Source organism: Camelus ferus, chromosome 4 (genome assembly GCF_009834535.1).
Source record: "Camelus ferus isolate YT-003-E chromosome 4, BCGSAC_Cfer_1.0, whole genome shotgun sequence".
NCBI classification, from domain to species: Eukaryota; Metazoa; Chordata; class Mammalia; order Artiodactyla; family Camelidae; genus Camelus; species Camelus ferus.
Genome location: NC_045699.1, coordinates 63621624 through 63642691, shown reverse-complemented (window position 1 = coordinate 63642691; position 21068 = coordinate 63621624). Strand labels below are relative to the sequence as shown.

General features: G+C 47.6%; 1 protein-coding gene across 5 annotated transcripts in view; it reads left to right on the top strand.

Moving 5' to 3' along the window:
• Positions 1-21068, top strand: part of TTLL11 (tubulin tyrosine ligase like 11) — a 244973-nt gene that overhangs the window by 180801 nt on the left and 43104 nt on the right. For 2 of the 5 annotated variants that reach the window (XR_004319465.1, XM_014562957.2), the window contains exons 7-8: positions 3801-4031; positions 11774-11880. Coding sequence is in view for 4 of the 5 variants with exons in the window: in XM_014562957.2 (XP_014418443.2) it covers positions 3801-4031; positions 11774-11880 (338 nt within the window). In the remaining variant the exon portion in view is untranslated. Of the gene's footprint in view, positions 1-3800; positions 4032-11773; positions 11881-13315; positions 13757-17016; positions 19691-21068 lie in introns of those variants that run through there. The other 3 variants (XM_032478354.1, XM_032478352.1, XM_032478353.1) reach the window with 3 other exon arrangements.

The following is a 21068-nucleotide window of genomic DNA, read 5'->3' as shown; positions in this document are numbered from 1 at the left end:
GTGAAAAGGTGCTGGCACTTGAGAGGGATGGTGGTTCCACAACGTGGTGAATCATCTGCTTTAAAACGGTTAAAATGGTGAATTTGACGTTATGTACATTAGACCGCAATGAGGGAAAGAAGGTGACATCGCTGGACAGAATGATCTCCAAGGCTGCTTCCAGCCGTAACATGTTATGTTTCTGAGAGGGAGCGCATGGTTTAGGGGACCTGTCACCACACCGTTTAGTCCAAGACAAGCCATGTGGACACTCAGTATCTGACTGAGAGGGGTGGCTGATTAAATTGTGGTTCAGGTATAATATGGGTTATTACATGTCCGTGAGAAATTACACTCATGCGAACATACCATGGGAAGACACTTGTGATGAAAAGTGTAAGGATTTTAACTCTCTGTGATGTGAGGCTAACTTTTATAAATAGAGATGAGAATCAAAACATTAGTAGTGTTTAGCCCAGAGTTGTGGGATTACAAATGATTCTGATTCTTTTATACATTTCTCAAAACGCCTCCGAAGAGCATGGATTACTATTATAATTTTTAAAAACTGTTCAAAATCCTTTGGATTTTATAAACCCCCCCCACCCCATGTGAATCATGATGTGTTTCAGAATCACAGGGCAGCAACATGGGAAAAGCCCTGGACAGATGATCGATGTGTGATTCCAGTTCATCCAGGGCGAAGTGGTGCTTCACCCTGCTGTGCCTCAGTTTCACCATCTGGGACAGGGGTATAAAAATTACAGTCTCCTTCACGTACGGCATAAAAAGCAAATGAGATCATTAAAGTGGGGCAGTTCTGTTGATTGGAGGGTTCTCAGCTGCTTCCTTTGTCATCGAGTGTATGCAAACTGTACACTTCCAACTCTTTCCTGTAACAAAAGCTTAATGAGTGCTTATAAAGTCAGTGATTGCCACTTATCTGGTAATTTAAGAGCTAATTTCTAGTAACAGTGCTGCTTTTTTTTCTCATCTTTCTTCCTATAACCTTAACGTGGAAAACATCTTATTTCATCTGAAGAGTAACCACCTGACTTTTATTGACTGTCTTAAATTCAAGGAGGTGATGATAAAACCAGTTTAGCTGAAGGAAAATTGCATCCACCCCCCCATCCCCACCCCTACCCCCACCCCCAGGAACATGTGCTTCTCCCAAGGAATCAGGTCCCTCCCCTTTGTAGGAGGGAGCGTTTGTTTCCCCGGAACCATCCACAGAGGTTTTCCTTCAAGCTGCGCTGGTTCTGCCCTCTGCCTGTCCTTGCTTTGAGATCCACTCAAAAGGAGCCACAAACAGAACTTACAGGACTTTTTATTCACCAAAGGGGTTCTCTTTCTTAGAGGCTGGTTCCTTGGACCTGTACAAGGAAAAGACCATTTTGGCAAGGCCGTCAAGGATGCTGTTTCTCTGTCGAATCTCTTTCCCATTTAAACAAACTTATAGGGTATAAAGCATCATGACCTTGATACTGTATTTGCAGCCTGCCTTGCTATTAAAGGCAAACTTTCCCAACTCAACTTTTTAGTGAAACCTTTCCCAAACGCCTAATACGTGCCTATAGAAACAGAGTCAACTAAGAGGTGGTCCTTGCCTTGGATGAGCTGACAAAATAGTGAGAGGGATCGGCGTATACACAAATGCAGGGCAGCTTGAAGAGAGCAACGAAGAAGGAGGTCCAAGGACAGGAGTGGGACATGGCCAAAGGAACATCTGAGCTGGTCTTGAAAGCGGGACGGGCTTGTGCTGGGCAGCCAGGGCCAGGGGAAAGCCTCAGAGGCCGAGGAAAGCAGGTATGAAGATACCAGGATGGCCCAGCTTGGTGACTGATGGCATCCTTGGATGCAGGAGCCCTGGGGATGAGGCCATTTAATAAAGAAACGAGTAGAAAATGGCCTTGGTCTTGAGCTCAGTACCATGAGACATGGCTCTTCGTTTCCCAGATCTCTTAACCAGTCGGGCAGTATTTATTGGCCATGTACGCCGCGCTCAGGGTGTTACCAAGTCCAAGCTCATACTGTTCGCCACACGCCAGGCCAGTAAGTCGAGAGACAAATTGTTGGGGCAAGGAATAGCGGCTTTATTCAGAAAGCCAGCAGACTGAGAAAGATGGTGAACTAGTGTCCCATAGAACCATCTTCCCTGAATTAGAATTCAGCTTCTTTTATACTGAAAGGGGAGAGGTGGGTACAGTCCTGGTTCCAGCCAGACTCCGGATGGGATGTGTTAACTTTTTTTATTCCTGCAGCCATTCACAGGTGGGTCTGGTCAGGAGGTCTCCTGTGAGGTAAACAAAGGTATTTTAGCTTAACACTCATTAAATGGGAGGCAGGGTCCCCGGAGCTGGGCCATTCGGTGCACTTTAAGCTGTTAGGCAACATCCCTTTAGTGATTAACTTATAGCAAAAGCAACAGAATACAAAGGCTAAAGTGAAGGAAACAGATCTAACACGGAGTTAGGTTTGTTCCTCCCGATTACATGGGTTCTGTCACTGGAATGGACACACGGGTGGAAAGGGTTACGCCTGGCCCCTGATCAGGGAAAGCGAGATGAGCTGCAGGTGCAGAGGAGGCGCTGCGTGTAGAAAGGAGCCAGGCGTCCAGCAAGCATGAGTCTCTGCATCCAGGCTGGGCAGCGGTCAAGACCTTGGCACAGTATGTCTAGGACAGTGACAGGAAAGGAGGAGGGCCTCGCGTGCCCGAGTAAGGAGTACGACTTCATCTCGGAGGCTCTCGGGAAGCACAGAGAGCTGTAGTAGGTGGGCAGCCCAGCCAGGTCTGCTTTAAAAGGGCACCTTGGGTACCAGTGTGGAGGATGGAATTGTGATGGGAAAGGCTGGAGAACCTGTCGCTACGTCCAGGAAAGAGGTGACCAGGCTAGGGCAGGGGGAGATTGGAGTGGCTTCTTGGGACCACTGAGGAGGCAGGACTGGCCTTGGAGGCAGAGGGAGAGGAGGAGGTGGGATGTATTCTGATGTCTCCGGCTTGGGTAAGTGACAGATGGTGGTGACATCGAGGAGACAGGGAATGTGGATTTGGAGCGAGGGGAAATGGTCGTGTCCGTGTGGGGTACCTCTGGGCCATCCTGGCACATAAACAGGTCATAGCGGATAGGTGGGTATGGAGGTGAGGAGAACGCTCCAAGCTGGAGGTGCATATTTGAGAGCTACTAGCTGTGAATTTTCTTGAATATCAGAATCATTTCAGAATAAAAGATCCAGACTAAGGGATCACAACAGTACGATCGTATTTTTTTGTTGTATGAGTTCCAAATAAGGAAATCGTTAAGCCAGAAAACGTAATTGTGCCTATTCCTAGAACTGGGTAACTGATGTATCTTTGCAAATTGTTCATTGAACTGTGCCTGTGGCTTCTTGCCAGCCCTCAATGAGATTTTTACATTTCTTAATTATTCAATTACTACCCTGAAGTAGGAGTTTGAAATCAAACCCAGACTGCTTCATAATAGAATATTCTCCTGAATCATGAGTACAGTAAAGGAAGTTGTCCATATTGGGAAACCAGGATAGCAGAACAGAGGAAGCGTTAAGTCTCTAGTCCGGCTCTGTCCTGGGTTCGAGTCCTGGCTTTGTCACGCCCTGGCTGTGTGAACTTGGGCAGGTCACTTCTCCAAGGTCAGTTTTCTGGTCTGTGTGATAAAAATCATGATAATACCACCCGCTACCCCCATCCCTGAGGTTGCTGTAAATCTAAAGGAAAGGAGAATTCGCAAGAGAAAGCTCTCTGGGTGCAGTAAAGCCCACTCCAGATGTCGGTTCTATCTTTAACTCCTTGTGTGCCGCAGGTCTCAGCAGCTCTTAGCCACAAAGGAAAATCCTTCAGACAGCGAGCTGGCTGGCAACACCAATCCCGAAGCCCACCTGCCCTCCATCTGCCTCAAGCAGGTGTTCCCCAAGTACGCGAAGCAGTTCAACTACCTGCGCCTGGTGGACAGGATGGCAAACTTGTTTATTCGGTTCCTGGGAATCAAGGGGACGATGAAGCTGGGACCAACAGGCTTTCGTACCTTCATAAGGTCAGTGAGACCGGCCCCGTCTGGTTTCTTCTGTCTCCCTGACTGCACCTGGGAGAATCTGTGGTGCCAGGTCAGTGCCCGACTTGGGTCTGGATTGGTCCAGGAGCTGACACTGGGCCTGGCACATAGTAGGCTCTTGTTTGTTGAATGAATTAACGAGTGTTATGGATGTGACAGCATTCGCAACCCTATGCTTGTTGTTAAAAAACAATTCTGCACTCCCTTGAACTAGGCCCTCAGCCCACAGATGAATAATTGCCCCTGGACTCAGGCAGACCTCGTGCTTCTTAAACTGGGGTGATATTCTCCCAGGGGTACGCGGCTGAGCACCGAGCGTTTATGAAGCCACAGCAGGGAAACAAGGCACATCTTTGCTAAGTGTCAATTTCAGGAGAGAAAAGTTAAATAATTCAGGTGATAAATAATTTAATACATTTGTTCTAATATAAAACTAATGTGGTTATATTATAGAGTATAATACAAAATTTGCTTGCATTTAAAAGATAAAACATGAGACAAAAATTGTTTTTTTGCCACAGCCTACAGAATAAGCCATTGCCACTTAATCTCCTGAGATTATTCATTAACTTGCCTTCACCCTTTGGAGCACTTACTAGCTGTGTGACCTTGGGTAAGTTAATGACAGTCTCTGAACCTCAATGATCCTGTTAAATGGGGGTGAAGCTACCAATAGCCTAGGATTGTGTGCTCTACACCTCAGAGAAACTATCTGACAGCGTTCCAGCTGCTGCTGTTTTTCTCATCATTGGCTTTAATATTTCTATCTAGCACCTCAAAGTCACACTCTTCATAGTTTTATTCATGAACGCAAATAGAAGTCTCCAGTTGGAAACCATTTTTGTCACAATGCTTCTCTCCAAATGAATTTTATAAATTCTAACCCTAGCCCTCTGATATTCCTGCTAGGATGGCAAACAGAAGTATGAGCGGGAATTTTTGCCACTTCAGGAAACCTGAAGTCATATTTGCACAGTGATTTTGAGAAGGGCTTTGGAATAGTTCTGGGGGAAAAGAAAACCCAGTGGAAAGAGCACAAGCTTTGGGGTTTGTCTTCAGAGCCAAGCACATCACACGATAGCTCTGTGGCTTTGGGCAAATCCCTTATCTTCTCTGAGTCTCAGTTCTCTCTGTACAATGGGAACAATCTCTCCTGCCTGGCAGGGTTATTGTGAGGTTGCGATGTAATATATCATAAAGGACCTGGCCCAGTGCCTAGCTTACAGGAGCTATTTGTGAAATGGGAGTCTTGCAGTCATTATTTCCAAGAAATAATGGGAATTTCAAGAAAGTCAATAGGCACGTGTTATTTCCCTGAGAAAACTACCTAATGTGACAGCCTCTGACTCATTTAGGAATTGCATTTGACTAGATACTCATTTATAAGTGGTTTAAATCGTGAGGTGAAGCTTGGCAATGGGGGTTCCAGGGCTGGTTAATGACTCCACAATGTGATCAGTGCCCCAGTTTGACTTCCTGCTCATCCATCCTCAGCATGTGCATCAAGCTTCAGGGTTGCCTTATGGTCACAAGATGGCTGCTCAAAATCCAGCCATCAAGGTCAAGTTCCAGGCAGGAATAAGGAAGAAGGGAGGAAGAGCAAAAGGACTGTCAGATGCTTCCTTTTAATTCCTAATAGCAGTATAATAAAACATAAAAGAGAAGGGGAGATATGAAAAAAGAATCCCAGTCTTGCCTCTGGGGGCAGGCAGGAAGCATAAACAAGCCAGTGATTGGGATCTAGAACGATGAGGGGAGCCGGGGCTGTGGCGTCCTGGAGAACACACCCCCTGGCAAAAAGAAGGGTTGTTGCTGGGCTGGTATCACCAGAGCTTTGTGATTATTCAAGAGAAGCTAGAAATACTGATTTTAATGTAAAATCTTAATATATGTATATACTGAATGTTGGCGATTCAGAAAATAATTTTGGGTTCAATCAGAGTGACTGTGCATAGAGTCCACTGTGCATGTGACCTCTGGTGTGAGAGGTCAGGGTACATATTAAGAAGACTGCTGTGTTCACACACAATCTTGAAAAGAAAATTCTTGAAAAGAATTGAGGATGGGTCTAGCAAAGAAGGTTCTTAAAATGCAATGAGACTAGAACTGGCTGATTCAAAAATATCACTACAGATCTGTCTCTCTGTAATAGGTTTTGTGATTTTTCCGTCCCTGAGTTCTGTTGGGATTAAGAGCATTTGCATGGAAAAAAATGGGTATTTGTGATGTCAGCGACTACTGGGTCCTGCAGCCATCATTCCCAGTCTGTGTCCCAGTCCTGTTAGTGGGACTGATGGTGATCCGGACAAGGGACAACAGTGTCTTCAGGTGGGGAATAGACAGCCAGAGCAGGACACAGACAATGAGCCCCTCTCCCCTCCCTCCGCACCCACCCAGCAAGTGTCCTGAGAAATTAAGGATGCAGGAAGAAATGGAGAAAACATTGCACAAGCATTAATAGATTTCTCCTTTTAAAATGTACCAAGACATCTCAACAGCAACTTAGTCGTAAAAGATGATATTCTCTGCTTTTAGAGTTATATCTGGATGTGTTCCATCTTGCCAGCTAAATTTAACAGCAAGCGTTTTCTCTTGCTAACAGCGATTCTCTCTCTCCTTTCCACTTCGGTTTAAATTTTGCTTCATTATGAATTAATAATATTTACGCCATATGTTAGATCGAACCGAGTGCCCTTCTCCGGAGCACTGCGCCCATGACATCTTTGCTGGCGAGAGATCCTCCTCTCTGAGCCTCCCACGCAACCAGCAGAAGTTGAACTTGGCTTTTATCTGCCCACTCTTCCTCTCCAAGTTCCTTGAAGAGAACTGAAGGGAACAAAATAATAAACATTCCGATTGAATTTATTTTCAGTGACCATCTCTCATAATGTGCTGCATAGATCAGCAGTTTTAGGAGTGAATTATGCTAATGCCAGTCTGGCCATATTCTATTTTTCTTTCCCACCCGGAAATGAGAAATAATGAACTGTCATCCTCTCGTCGAGACTTAACGCTGTCTAACCAGCTTTTCGTGTCATTTCCTCAGGAGGCATGTAATAGTCGCACATATTACCATGAACGAAGCCCTTCTTTTTCTTTCTTTCTTTCTTTTTTTCCCCCCCTTTGATTTCATAATAACTGCTGGGGTGTGGAGACATCTCTTTTCTCTGAGAAACAGAGATGATCTGATTTTTCAGTTTGACAGCTTTCTCAGAGGGAAATGCGTTTTTTGTTATTTTCTTTCTATCGAATTACTAATTTGGGAAGCTTTCTGTGTAATTCACTGAGAACACGTTTTTCCAAACGTATCCTACATCGGAATTTGACGTCAACTGGCACACACTGCATCTTCCATTTTCACAGCCTGAAGATTAAACAGTTTGCCAAAACCAGGGTTTATTTCTAGAAAATGGAGGCAGCTTCTCCCGCACCTCGAGTGTTTGTTTCACAAGAGGCCATTCTGCTTGGAGATTCCCCACTCGTCTCCTCTGCAGTTTCTAATCCGGTCTCCTTCTAAATTAGAGAACGGTTTTCTCTTTTTCCTTTTTCTCCCCCTTCCACTTCCTTTCCTCGTAAGGAGATATTAATATGCTTCATAATGGGTAGCTGTGGGGGGTTTTATTCTCCGAGAGGCAACATGGTGTGTCAGAAGGTTCTGGAATAGGGGTGTCAGGAGTCCCTGCCTCCCCCTCTGTCATTAACTCCTCAGTGACTTTGAAAATTCACCCTGTTCTGTGGTGATTGCTTTCCAGCAATATCAGGAGACTCTCTGCCTGGGATATCAACAGCCTTTAAAAATATAGACAATATAAACCAAAGTTGTCCTCCACACCCCACCGCCCCGATGTTTAGATTGGGGGGGGGGAGGTTCTTTCTTCTTTAAGCAAATATTGATTATTTGTTAGCTTTCTTCTTATAGAAACCTCTCCAGGAAAAATAAGCTTCTTTTTCTTCCACAGAGAAGGATGAGCACAAAAGAAATTCTATAAATAGGATTTTATGGAGTGGAAAAAGTTGGTTTCTAAATTTCCCATGAGATGTCAGCAGTTTTCGAGAGGAAAGGGGAATAATAATTTCAAATCTCTCTAATCTTAGGCTCCTAATGAACTTGAAGGATTTGTGATTCTCTCCCATCGTATGTGCCCGTATTCTTTTGATTCTGGAGTAGAGGGGGAGCCCATCTTTCTTTAAACGGGTTCTACTTCATGGAGGACGGCGGGGAGGCTGTCCTGTATGCCAGGCACTGAGCTAGTCCTTAAAATAGCTTTGTATGGTGAGTAGCCTCATCCTCGTTGTACAAATAAGGACATTTAGAAGCAGAGTGCTTCAGTGACCTGCTCAAGGTCACAGAGCAGAGTTGAGATTCAAACCCATGTGCATGTGACCCCAAAGCTCGCTTTTTCCCATGTACATTTCTAGCCCAGCCTCTCTCAGGAATCTTTCTGGGTTCTCATGTTACCGTATTTCTTGGACTTCTCTTCCACTGAGAATTTATCCTTCCATTCGTTAGTCATTTGAAGAACTGCATCCCAGGGCATAAAGGGGAAACCGCTTAAATGATTAAGAGCTTCTAAGCTTCATGTTTTCACCCCAGACTCTGAGATCACTTCTATCCTCCGAGAGCTGCATCCAAGACTAATTCAGCTCTGCATCACCCACTGGGCCCAGAATACCACTGACAGAGTGGACACAAAATAAATTCTATACTGAGTGGATGGATGGATGAAAAGTTCGTTCCAAAGACTTGACCCTCAGAGACATTCCCTGTTTGAGTCAGTTGGGAATGTCTGGTGACCACGGGGACAAACCTGGGACAAGCTGTCTCCAAGTGACCTTGGTTGTCCTGCCCCAGCCTTCTATCCCAAAGCTCCCCAACAGGGCCTCTCTAGAGGTTCCAGCCTTACTGGGCCCCATCTGAGACACCGTCTCTTGAATCCTGAGTCCTTCCTGCAGCTCTGGGCTGAGCCACCTCCTCACTTCTCCCCAGAGTTCTCGAGTCCACTGTTTTATCCTCCAGGGGGGCCTGGGCGTGACTCCCAGCTATGTGATCTTGGGCCAGTCGTGTCCCGTCTCTTGTGTCTCAGCTTCCCCATTACTGAAATGGGACTAAGAGCACCTCCCTTTGTAAATTGGTTATCAAGACCCAGAGGGCTCATGGGCAGGAAGGGGCCTGGCATACAGATGGTGCCAAGAAATGCCTACAGAATTAGAATTCTTTTAAAGCATTTCCTGTCTGCTGCAGCCAGCGTGCACCCTGTCCTTCCCCCGCCCCAGTAGCAGATGCTACAATCAGCTGGATTTGCAGGTATCACTAGGGAAGATAAGTTACCTCGGAAAAGGGATAAATGGAGAGTTCTCTTTGGTAAATTACAGCTACTACTAAAGGTTTGACACTTCTATTTTCTACCTGTCAGGAAAAAAATAACTATGTACCAGCGGTCAGTTTGGTTTCCCTTTTCACACTCCCTTTACCCACAGAGCAAACCAGGCAGCGCGCCTGTCCTGTGGGGAGCAGGCAGTGCAGGGGACCCTGATACGCTAATTAGAGAGAACCCGTACTGTTGCTAATGAAGTTTGGAAGTGAACAGTGCGGGCTGTTAGAATACCTTGAGAGACGGGAGCATGGCCCCCGGCGGGACCCAATAGAGATAGCCATCTTGGTGACAGGTGACGTGAAAAAGCCCTGCGTCCACTGACATGTTGTTACTGGCGCTCAGTAACTGTGCTGATGTGCTTTGAAGTCCGCCACAGTGGCTTGTGATTGAAATACGGGAGCCGCAGCCCAGGAGGAAGCGGGATGTGAATTGATGGCCCAAGAAATACAGGCGGGGCAGAAAGGGAGGGCAGGGGGAGGCAGCAAGTGTGCTGGCACGTAAGATGCACCAGCCCCGCCCGGCACACGCCCAGCCATGGTAGGGGTGTGCCTGGGTTTGGAGAGGGGCCCCTGGAATGCCCACATCCTGCCTGCCACTCAACCCCTGATCCGTCGGGTTCCTAAGGGAGCTATTCACGCAAGGGATGGTGACAAATGGGAAACCAAAGAACCACTTTATCATTGGCTGGGGCGGCGGATGTGGACACTTTTGGAAAGTTGAAAGCGGCGTAGAATGTAGTTCGGCCAAACGGACAGCTGGCCCAGAGGACCAGCTTTCAGGATTCCCAGGGCAAATCCAGTCTGCGCTGGAACTTGCCCCCTGGCACGATCCTGTTCAGAAGGGCGGTGCCTCTGGACAAACCGAGGGCTGTCTCCATTCTGAGCAGAGAGCCCAAGTTCTGGTACCCAGACACTGGCTGGTGAGCTCCATTTCTGCAGAATGAACAGAGCCACTCACTGAAAGGTTAGCTTCAGGGAGCCCCTGATGGGGCTGGGATGGTTCTAGCTCTGCAAGAGGAGGAGGGAAGAAGAAGCGAGTTCAGGAAGGGAACCAACAGTTGTTGTGAGCCAGCCAGGTGCCAGCCAGGCCCTTAGGAATGCACTGCCTCATGTCATCTGCACAACAGCCACGCAGGCGGGTGTTACGATCTTCATTTAGAGACCAGCAAATAAATGCACAGAAGATTTGAGTAAATTGTCCACAGCCACAAAGCTAGAAAAAGAAGCAGAGCCAGGATTTTAATCCTGGTGTGTCTGATGCCCAAAGCATGCTCTTTTCAGCGTGCCGGACTTTCTTCCCCACATTTCCAGAGCAAAAGAAACAAAACAACAATAAAAAAACAAAACACAAGTGAAGGGGAGGAGGAGGACTCTGAACACTCTTCTGTGGCTTGGACAGGGAGCATCACTGCTGACACTGGACTGGAAACCTGGTTATCTTGGCCTCTCTGCATAAGGGGAATACCCGAAGCTCCAAGCCCCGCCCCCAGCCCCCCCTTTCCTGTCATTTCCAGGTGACTCCCCTGAAGTCAGGAGTGAGCACGGCGGGGTCTCCCCAGTGATGCTGCCTCAGCCCACACGAAGGGGCGTGGGCCAGTCTGGGCTGTTCCGCTCTGTGGGCTCACTGTAGCTGATCGGGGGCTAACCTGTAGGGGACAGATTAAGATGGATGACATTCAGGAACCTCAAGCCCCTGGCTGTAGCTTTGGTCCCAGGGACTCATCTGGTGAGCATTTCCAGTGGGGACTCCCGTCTGGGCAACAGTGATGCCCTCAGCCTGGACTGGTGACGTGCTGTTGTCACTGGGTCCTGGACCAGTGACACCTCAGGTTCCTTCCCTTCCTCCTCCCACAGACTGGTGGGTGTGAAGGTGGAGACAGGCACAGGGTGCATTTTTGAAACGGGGAGTTCCCATTTCCCTTCGGGAGAGGCAGAGCCCTCCCCTGGTACGTGCACGGACAGGCTGACCTACGGTTACTGTCATAGAAACTGCCTGTCTGATAGGTCAGGAAGTGGAGGCTCAGGAAGGGGAAGTGGCTTCACCAGGGCCATCCACATCTACGTGGCAGAGCCAGGTTCAACTCAAGACTTGCCACCCTAAAGTTCCTGCTCTTCTCGGCCCTTTAGAATCCTGACTAACCCCATTCCAGGAACCCACGTGATCTGACCTCAACTTGCATTTTCAGCCTCCTCTCCCACTTATCCCCTACCTTTCGCCCCTCACTCGCTCCAGCTGTGGGAAGGGAGGGCTTTCCAGGCAGGGAGCACAGCCCGGGCAGAGGCATGGAGGTGAGACAGGGCAGCACGGGTCAGGTCTGGCAGTGACGTGTCCCCTTCCTGTCCTCGGCAGGAACTGCAAGCTGAGCAGCAGCAGCCTGTCCATGGCCGCCGTGGACATCCTTTACATTGACATCACAAGGAGATGGAATTCCATGACCATGGACCAGCGGGATTCAGGTACTGATGGCCGGCCTCTGCCGGGTCCTGTGGGAGAACAGACAGGGATGGGCGATACATGCTCTGTTCCTTCTTGTTGAGGGTCAGGTTTGGGGAGGAGGAAGGTCGTACTCTTGCTATGAACCAGACTTGGATCCGCTCGCCTGCACTCACAGTAAAGCCAATCTACTGACGCCGGGTTGTGGCGAAGGAAATTGTAGCGTTAATTGCAGGGCGCCGAGCAAGGAGTCCAGGCAGCTAATGCTCAAAAGGCCTGAATTCCCCAGCGGTGTCCCCATATGGAAAAGTTCTTAAAACAGGGTGAGGGAGGGGGTTGTGGGGTGTGTGATCAGCTTGTGGACATTCTCTGGTTGGTGGTGAGGTCATCAGGAGTCAACATCATCAACCTTCTGGTTCCAGCCTGGCTGGGGTCTACGTGCTTGTGGGCAGCCTGCAGTTAGCCTCGTCCACCTGGTGGGGGTCTCAGTCCCTGCAAAACAGCTAGAAGGACGTGGCTCAGAATATTATCTATAGCCTTTGAAGAGGAACTAAATGTCCCTGACTTTGTTTAATGGCTAAACTATTATCATTTTGTCTAGATTGACTGTTTTCCTTTTTTTTTTTTTTTTTTTTTTACATTTTCTCACTTCTCTGATTAAATATATTCTTTGGAACTTGGGGAAGGCCTAGGAGGCTAAAGTTTTTCTGCAAACAAAAGGCAGGCAGAGGACATAGGGTCCTGCTTGGTGACACTCTCAGCTCTGGACATCACTGGAGGGACCGAGCTGAGTCTGAATTCAGGAGCACTGTCCCGAATTCCGCTACGAAGGCTGTGCCCACCCAGCTTCGAATTCCACCATTGGAATCCTTTGCCTTTGCTTAAAGCTTTGATTTCATTTATATTGGAAACACTTACATACTCATTGGTTGGTTTATCCCACAGCACACATTTCTTGGGCATAAGTTGGGCCATGGCTCCGGGAGACTGGAGTGAACAGCACTTGCTTGTGGCCCAGTAGGAACTGTCTGTAGACTTAGGAGGCAGGCGAAAACACAGCAGTAGCTAGTGTGATGTGTGCCAGGATGGAGGGGAGCACAGAGGGGCGATCGGGAAAGCCAGCAGAGGGGCTCCTGATCAGGCGAGGCCCAGGGAAGACTTCTTGCCGAAGGCTGAGCAGGATAAGCCGGGGGACGGGGTGGGACAGACCCCTCCTGCCGGGGCACTGCCTGGCCTCGGCAGAGACTCACGTGAAAGGCTCAGGTCTCCCCAAGTAGCCTGGAGGCGCTGGAGCAAGGAGGGGAGGGAGAAGGGGAAGGGGTGGGGTTGCAGGTCGAGTTCTTGAATGCCACACAAAAGAGCTTTGGTCTTGATTCCCTCGATTACGTGGGGCTGGTGAAGGATTTGGTGAGAAGAATCCACTTTAGGTGGGTGAATTTCTGGTCTTTGTCCTTCCAGAGGGTGATTTTCTAAAAAGTCACAGTGACCAGTGGGCCTGCCCTTCGCACAGCGCATCACAGTCACAGTGTTTTCCTGTGCGCCTTCCCTCATTCAGCGCCCCCGTGAGTCAGTGCAGGTAGGTGTTAGCGTTTGCATTTCACAGACGAGGAAACTGCAGCTCAGGTGACCTGGCTGCCCCCCCCCCTCAGCTGTGTCCTTGCAGAAGGGGCACAGGGGGAGGGGGTGCCTGGGGGAGCAGTTTTCTCCCGTGATTGGGTGACAAGGACATGAAACCAGGGTCAGGAGACTCGGACGAGAACGGACGATGCCATTTCCTACACATGAGCTTGGGAAGCCATTTTGTCATCTCCACTGCCTCCTCTGTAAACGGGGTGCCCTGGGTCTGAAAGCTGGTGGGACAGGTCATCTTATCAGTGGGCTCCACCTGGGGAGAATCCTGGGTGGGACTGTCAGACAGTGGGGTTCTCCCCGCAGGACCCTGCCCCCACCCCTGGTCAGCCCTGGGCTCCAGCTCCCTGACCACAGGGACTAGCTGCCCTTCCTACAGGTGCCGGTGTTAGGGCATCATTTGCTAACTGGCTTTGCATTTGATAGTGATGCTTCCAGCTGCCAGTTGTTGCCTGTTTCCTACATGCCGAGCGCTCTGCGGGGCACTTGACTCGTGCAGCCCTGGCTAGAATCCCCCTGGAGGTCGGCACAGTTATCTCCATCTTACAGAGAAGGACGTTGAGGCTCAGAGGCATGGCCGGTGGATAAGGCTTTAATGTCAAGCTGCCACCGTCCCCTCCTGGTTGCTTCCTCCTGCTCATTGATCCTTGAGTAAGATGACCTCCCGGCTCCTTACTGCTCCCTTTTCTTAAATTCGAAAACAAACTCAGGGAGATACCAATACGTACCCACTGATTCAACAAGGTGAGCACTCCTATCGCATCTCTGCCGTCACAGCATCCTTCCAGCCCTCCCTGGCAACCGGGAGAGGCTGGAGATGGAGCGTCTCAGAAGTAAGCAGATTAATTAGCATCTCGAGGACCGAGAGCGCTCATGTGACAGTCGAGCCGCCCGCGTTTTGCTGACGCCTTCAGAAAGTGAAGAAGTGTTTGCTCTGTGAGTCGAATGCAGGGAGTCCTCACAGGAGCCCGCAGAGGGGGCCAGATGAGGGGGCGGGGTGGCAGTGGAATTATTAAATATTGAAATTGATCAGGAGTAGCAGCAGGAAGCTATTTATCATGTTTTATTGCTTCAAACTAGCATTACCATCTGGCCCATTGTTAATTCTGAGTAGCTTTTCATGTTTTGTTTGCCTCTTAAATTGCTCTCTGTGAGTGGACTCCATCGGGGCTGCCTACAGTGCAGGCTCGGGGAAGGTTTTTCTGAGGTCGGCAGGGTCTCTCCGTCTGCTGACCCAGCTAAGAAGATGAGAAAACGTTTATTTTTAGTACATCCTGACACGTGCATCTGGGGCTGGGCTCTTCCAGGCCTTCCTGCCACACCTCAGCCCCTGAATGTGTGGACTAACAATCGTTAGTAGTAACTGCAGTTTTGAGATCTCCGCCTACGTGCAAATATCACTGCGACTTCTCACACCAGACCTTCGAGGTGGGTAGTCATGTCCCGTTTCACTCCTGGGGTTCCAAGAGCAGAAGTGACTTGTCTAAAATCCCATAGACAGCGAGTGGCAGAAACCAGATTGGAACTCAAGCCTCCTGGCCCAGGACGCTGTCCCCAGTCCAGGGCCACACCAAGCAGGTGCTTGTTCATTTTCGTGATGGGGAGGGGGCGGGGCCTGCAAGGCAGGGAGGTGAAAGGTCAACTCACAGAGTACAGGGAAGACAGAACTGGAGTGGGAGGTGGCACCTAGTGCACACACCTGTCCGCTTCCTTCATCCTAAGAGCTTATACTCCTGTTAACATCACTCCTGAAAGGACGTAACTGGGGGCAGGGAGTTCCGAGTGTGAGAGCCATGGCTTATAGCAGCAGTGGTCTACAGGGATCTCCCTCTGCTTACCTGCTGTCCAGCATAAAACGCCAGCCCATTTGGATAAGACCATCTCCCCACACCCAAACCCAAGTGTGTCTAGGCGCTAATGCACCTTCCCTTTCTGGAAGCCATCCCAGACCTGCCTTCTGCCCTAATGAGACTCTGGTACCCACCCCGGGGGTTACCAGATCCCTGATGCTCGAGGCCTTTATGAAATTTTATCTTGACCTGCAGGAGGAGATCCTGCTATTGAAATGGAGAGAAAAAAATGGTGTTTAAAAAGATTAGAGAAGAAAAAAACCAAAACTAGTAAGAAAAAGCATACATGTTATAAAATCTAAATCTTAGATAATCCATTTATATATATATATATTTAATGGAAGTACTGGGGATTGAACCGAGGACCTCATGCATGCTAAGCACAGTGCTGCACCGCTGAGCTATACCCCGCCCCCTTAGATCGTCCTTTTAAATAGGCTTGTTATTGATTGCTGGTTTTAATTGGACCTCAGATGCACAGAATTGGGTTAACCAGTAATCCTTGGTTCATGAGACGCTTCCACCCTGGTCCATGCATAGTCTGCTGTATTTGGTTAGCTTTTCTAATTAGTTATTTTTAACCATGGAATAAGCATCCACACACTCACTCCCCAAAACCAAAGCTAGGACTTGAGAATACTCCGCATCTAGCACGTGGCTTTCCTCCAACACCAGTCCCTTCCCTGCCTCTCTCCCCCTGAGGATCCCTCACCTACACCCTGTGCCCATCGCTCCCTAAGTAGACTGTCTTCCTCTCTGTCCAAATGCCAAAGACTATTTCAGAGTTTCATGGAATTTAGTAATATCCAGTCTCACACTCTAGCCGGCCAATAGGATTGTCGATTGTCATTTAAAAAAAAAATTGAAGATTTCAATTTCCAATTCTAGAATTTTAGCAGAAGACAGAAATCTAAATCAGGGTGTTATCAGCAAAACTGGGGTGTGGTAGCCCTCTCATTGCCCAGAATCAAACGAAGAAACAAACTTGTCAGTGAAGATGCAGCTGTTTTACATAAATTGCTCTTACCAGTATCTCCTTGTCAGGGAGACTTTGCTCTCGGGACTCCTCCCAGAGCAGAATTCACTTCTCTGTGGTGGGAGATGAGGACAGCATCAAGATTAGGCAATAAAAAGCAGTATCGCTGGCATCATCTCTGGGAGACAAACATTTCACTCGAAAGGGAACATCTGAGCCCCGCACCCAGGTATCTTGTCCATTTAACACACAACCAACATCTGGGGGCTTCAGACCAGCTTTGTTCACTTCGCAGCCAGATGTTTTGCTGTTTTAAGATGTCAGCCAGAGGTCCCTCCCAGTGAGCAATGGAAACATGATTGCAAAGCAAGAAAAAATAGATTGCAGACTCCTTCCCACCTGCCTTCTCCACCCATGCGAGCACACATGATACAGACGTACGACTGCATGGAATGCACGCACACACCTTGCTTGCAGAGGGAAATCAAAGTGGCATAGTTCAGTGCCTCCTGTGTGCTGTGCACTCATTGACCAAAATAAGGAACAGATCTTCCAGTGCTTGAAGATCTCCTGAGCTACGTGCCCCACTTCGTGGAGCTGCCTGGGTTTGATTGTCAGTGTAACCAAAGCCACCAGCTCTGGGATCAGACAAACCTGGCTTCAAATCTGAGTCTGATAACTTTCAGGCTTTGTAATCTCTATAGGTTATGTAATTTCATCTTCTGAAAAGTGGAGATCATAACGGTGCCCACGTCATAAAAACACTGATATGGATGAAAGGAGACAACGCAGCACTGCCAGCTCCAGGGCTGTGGGGCCCTGAGATCCAGGGTCAGTTTCTCTGCACGTCTCCAGTAGTCTCTGAAGCCCAGCTTTCCCTACCCTCTGGAGGTCTGCTCTCACTGCTGGGTGCTCCTGCTCTTGGCTGGCTGTGGCCCGGTCCCCCTTCCCATCGGGCTCCAGCAGCAACCAGTCCCTGCTCTCCCACAACTCCGATCACAGCGCTAATCAAACACTGTGGAACCAGTGTGTGGCACCTGCCACTGAAGCTAGACTAACCTCCCTGGCGCCGAGTTGTTCACGCCTTAAGAAAGCCTCAGCGCCGTGCCGGCACACAGTAGGCGCTCTGCAGTCTCGGGGGATGGACACAAGGGATGAGACCCTGCCAATCGGCTGACATCAGTGGAGGTCTGAGGCTCATTGCTGCCTCTCACCAAATTCCCTCAGTCGACTTATGCAAATCATCTGCCTCCCATCCTTTCATCAGCTGGAGTGCGCCCCAACTGAGACGTATTTGGTGAACGACGACGTACTGAAATATTTAAAAGTATTTTTGCTTGGAATGTTTAGCACAGCCTCGCTTCTACATATACATGGACGGCCCCCTCCCTCCGCGATCCGGGAGGCAGGTTTCACGCAGCGCCTTGCGCCGTGTCTGGCACACGCGACGTTCTTCAGCCTTGAAATTATCTCGGAGTCAGATGGGCCTCCCTGGATGTGCGCCCTACACGCTTACAAAATAGTCGGCATCAGAAGTATTTTTAATAAAAGCGAGTGAGCCAACAGAAGTGCCAGCTCACCCTCTCCTGCACAGACGCTTATCTGGGGCTGCTACCGCGCAGGCTGTGCCTTCTGTAATTACTTCCCCCTCCGTGAGTGTCGCCTGCAGACGTGTGTTCACCCCACAGCCCCTTTACTTGGTGGTTCTCTCCATCACCTCCAGGGCGAGGGGACAGGATCTCTGACATAGTCTGGTCCCAACCCCCCACCCCCAAAAAGAGACAAAAGGAAAAAAGGGGGATGATTGTTTATTTAACGCAGCCTTCCCCTTTTCTTGTACCTGTGGCTTACCACCCCAGATCTTGGAGGCACAGCAGCCGCAGGATGGAGGTTGTGGGAAAAGCATTGGCTGACTTCGGTCCCCTGCACCTCCACCTGGGAGCCCTGAGCGGAGGAGGGGTGGGGTGCGGTGGTGCACTTCAGCTCCAGGAGCCTCAGTTTCCTTTAAAATGGGCCAGAGCTATCCACCTTGGGTTGCTGTAAGGATTTAGTTAGGACGTGTATGCCTGGCTCAAATGGGAGATCTTTTTCATTTTGTTTTAACCACCACTGTCATTCTTGACATGTGTGCGTGCTTTGCAGACTACAAAACAGTTTTCCAATCCACTTGCGCTCTGAAAGCTCACGCTCCCAGTGAGCATGGTCTTGTTCCCATGACCCCACTCACAGAGGAGGAAACTGGGGGTCAGAGGGGTAAAGAGGGATCAGGGACAGAGCAGAAACTGGGTCCTGAGCTTCCGTCTTGTGCTGCCTCGGAAAGTGACAACAGCGATGAGCCAAGATGGAAGGACCGTATCGATCCCAAATATCCCCAGGCGGAGGCATCCCTGAGGTGGGTGGAGTTGCGTTTGGTAGGACCCTCAGGGAGGCATTACCATGGAGAAGGATGGTCCAGGGGCTCCTCCCCAACCTCTCCCCCCACCTGCTCCTGTACTACCAAGGAGTCCGTACACAGGGTCACACACGCTTCACCGCTACAAAGCTCAGTGCTTGACGCTCCTCACAGCCCTGGCTATTCAGAGCTGAGGAAATGAGAATTAGGCAGGGTGGGGCCACTTCCAAAAGCGCCTCGCTAATATAGGGCAGCACTTGGGCAAGGACTCAGGTCTTCTAAATCTTCTCCAGCATGCTAGTGATTAACACAAATACAAGCTACATTTTTTGAATTTTTAAAAAATTAATAGACTTAGTTTTTTAGAACAGGTTTAGATTCACAGAGAAATTGAGCAGATAGTGCAGAGAATTCCCATATACCCGCAAGCACACCGTTTCCCCTGTAATATCTTGCATTAGGATACATTTGTTAATGAACAAATATTAATACATTATTATTGATTAAAGTCTATAGTTTACATTGACATTCACTGTGTTATATATCCTGTGTGTTTTGATAATTGCATACTGTAATGTATCCATTACTGAACCATACAGAATGTTTGCACTGCCCTAAAAAATCCCCCCTGTGCCTCACCTGTTCATCCTCCCTCCCCTGAATCCCTGGCAGACATCAATCTTTTTACTTTCTCCATAGTTTTGCCTTTTCCTAAATGTCATATAGTTGGAATCACACAGTATATGGCCTTTTCAAACTGGCATCTTTCACTTAGCATTGTGCATTTCAGGGTCCTCTCGGTCTTTTTGTAGTTCAGTAGCCCATTTCTTTTTATCTCTGAGTAATAGTCCATTGAATGGATATGCCACAGTTTGTTAATCCATTCACTTATTGAAGGATGTCTTTGTTGCTTCCGATTTTTGACAATTATGAATAAAGCTACAAATATTTCTGTGCAGGTTTTGTGTGGACATAAGTTTTCAAAATAACTGAGCAAACACCTAGGAATGTAATTGCTGGATCATACAGTAAGACTATGTTTAGTTTTTTAAGAAACCACCAAACTATCTTTCGAAATGGCTGTACCAGTTCACGTTCCCACCAACAATGAATGAGAGTTCCTGCTGCTCCACATGCCTGTCAGCACTTAGTATTGTCAGGTTTTTGGACAGAGCCACTGTAATAGATGTGTAGTGGTACCACATTGTTTTAATTTGCAATTCCCTAAAGACATATAATGTTGAGCATCTTTGCATGTGGTTATTTCCCATCTGTATATCTTCTCTGATGAGATGTTCAGCTCTTTTGCCCATTTAAAAATTTTTTTCCCTTATTGTTGAGTTTTAGTTCTTTGTATATTTTGGATACATATTTTGGATACATACATACATATTTTGATATCTTCTATCAAATATGAATTTTGCAAATATTTTCTCCCAGTATGTGGCTTATCTTTTCATGCTCTTAACAGTGTCTTTTATAGAGTAAAAGATTTTAATTTTAATGAAGTCTAACATCAATTTTTTTCTTTCATGGATTTTGCTTTTAGTGCCCTGTCTAAAAATTCATAGCCAATCCAAGGTCCTCTAGATTTTCTCCTATGTTATCTTCTAAAACTTGTATAGTTTTGCATTTTACATTTAGGTCTATGATCCATTTAATTTTTAATTAGTTAATTTTGTGAAAGGTGCAAGGTCTATGTCTAGATTCTTTTTTTTTTTTTAATATGGATGTCCACTTGGTTCTAGCATCATTTGTGGAAAAGACTATTCTCTCTTCATTGAATTGCCTTCACTTTTTTGTCAATGATCAGCTGACATATTTGTGTGACTATTTCTCTTTGATCTAGTTGTCTGCTGTTTCACTATGACCATGCTTGTTTGATCACTGTAGCTTTCTAGTAAGTTTTGAAGTTGGATGGTGTCAGTCCTCTGATTATGTTCTTCTTCTTCAGGACTGTGTTGCGTATTCCAGTCTTTGGCCTTTCCATATAAATTCTAGAATCAGCTGGTCAATATCCAGCAAATAACTTGCTGGATTTTAATTCGGGATGGGTTGTATCTATAGATTGAGTTGGGAAGAACTATCCTCTTAACAATATTGAGTCTTCCTACCCATGAACATGAAATATCTCTCCATTTATTTAGATCTTCTTTTATTTCTATCATCCAAGTTTCTTAGTTTTTTTTATGTGTATCTTCTATACGTTCTATTAGATTTATACCTAAATACTTAATTTTTTTATTTTGGTGCTAAAGTAAATGAGATTGTGTTTTTAATTTCAAATCCCAAGTGTTCATTGCTGTTATAAGGGAAAGCAGTTGACTTGGATACAATAACTTCGTACCCTACGACTTTGCTGTA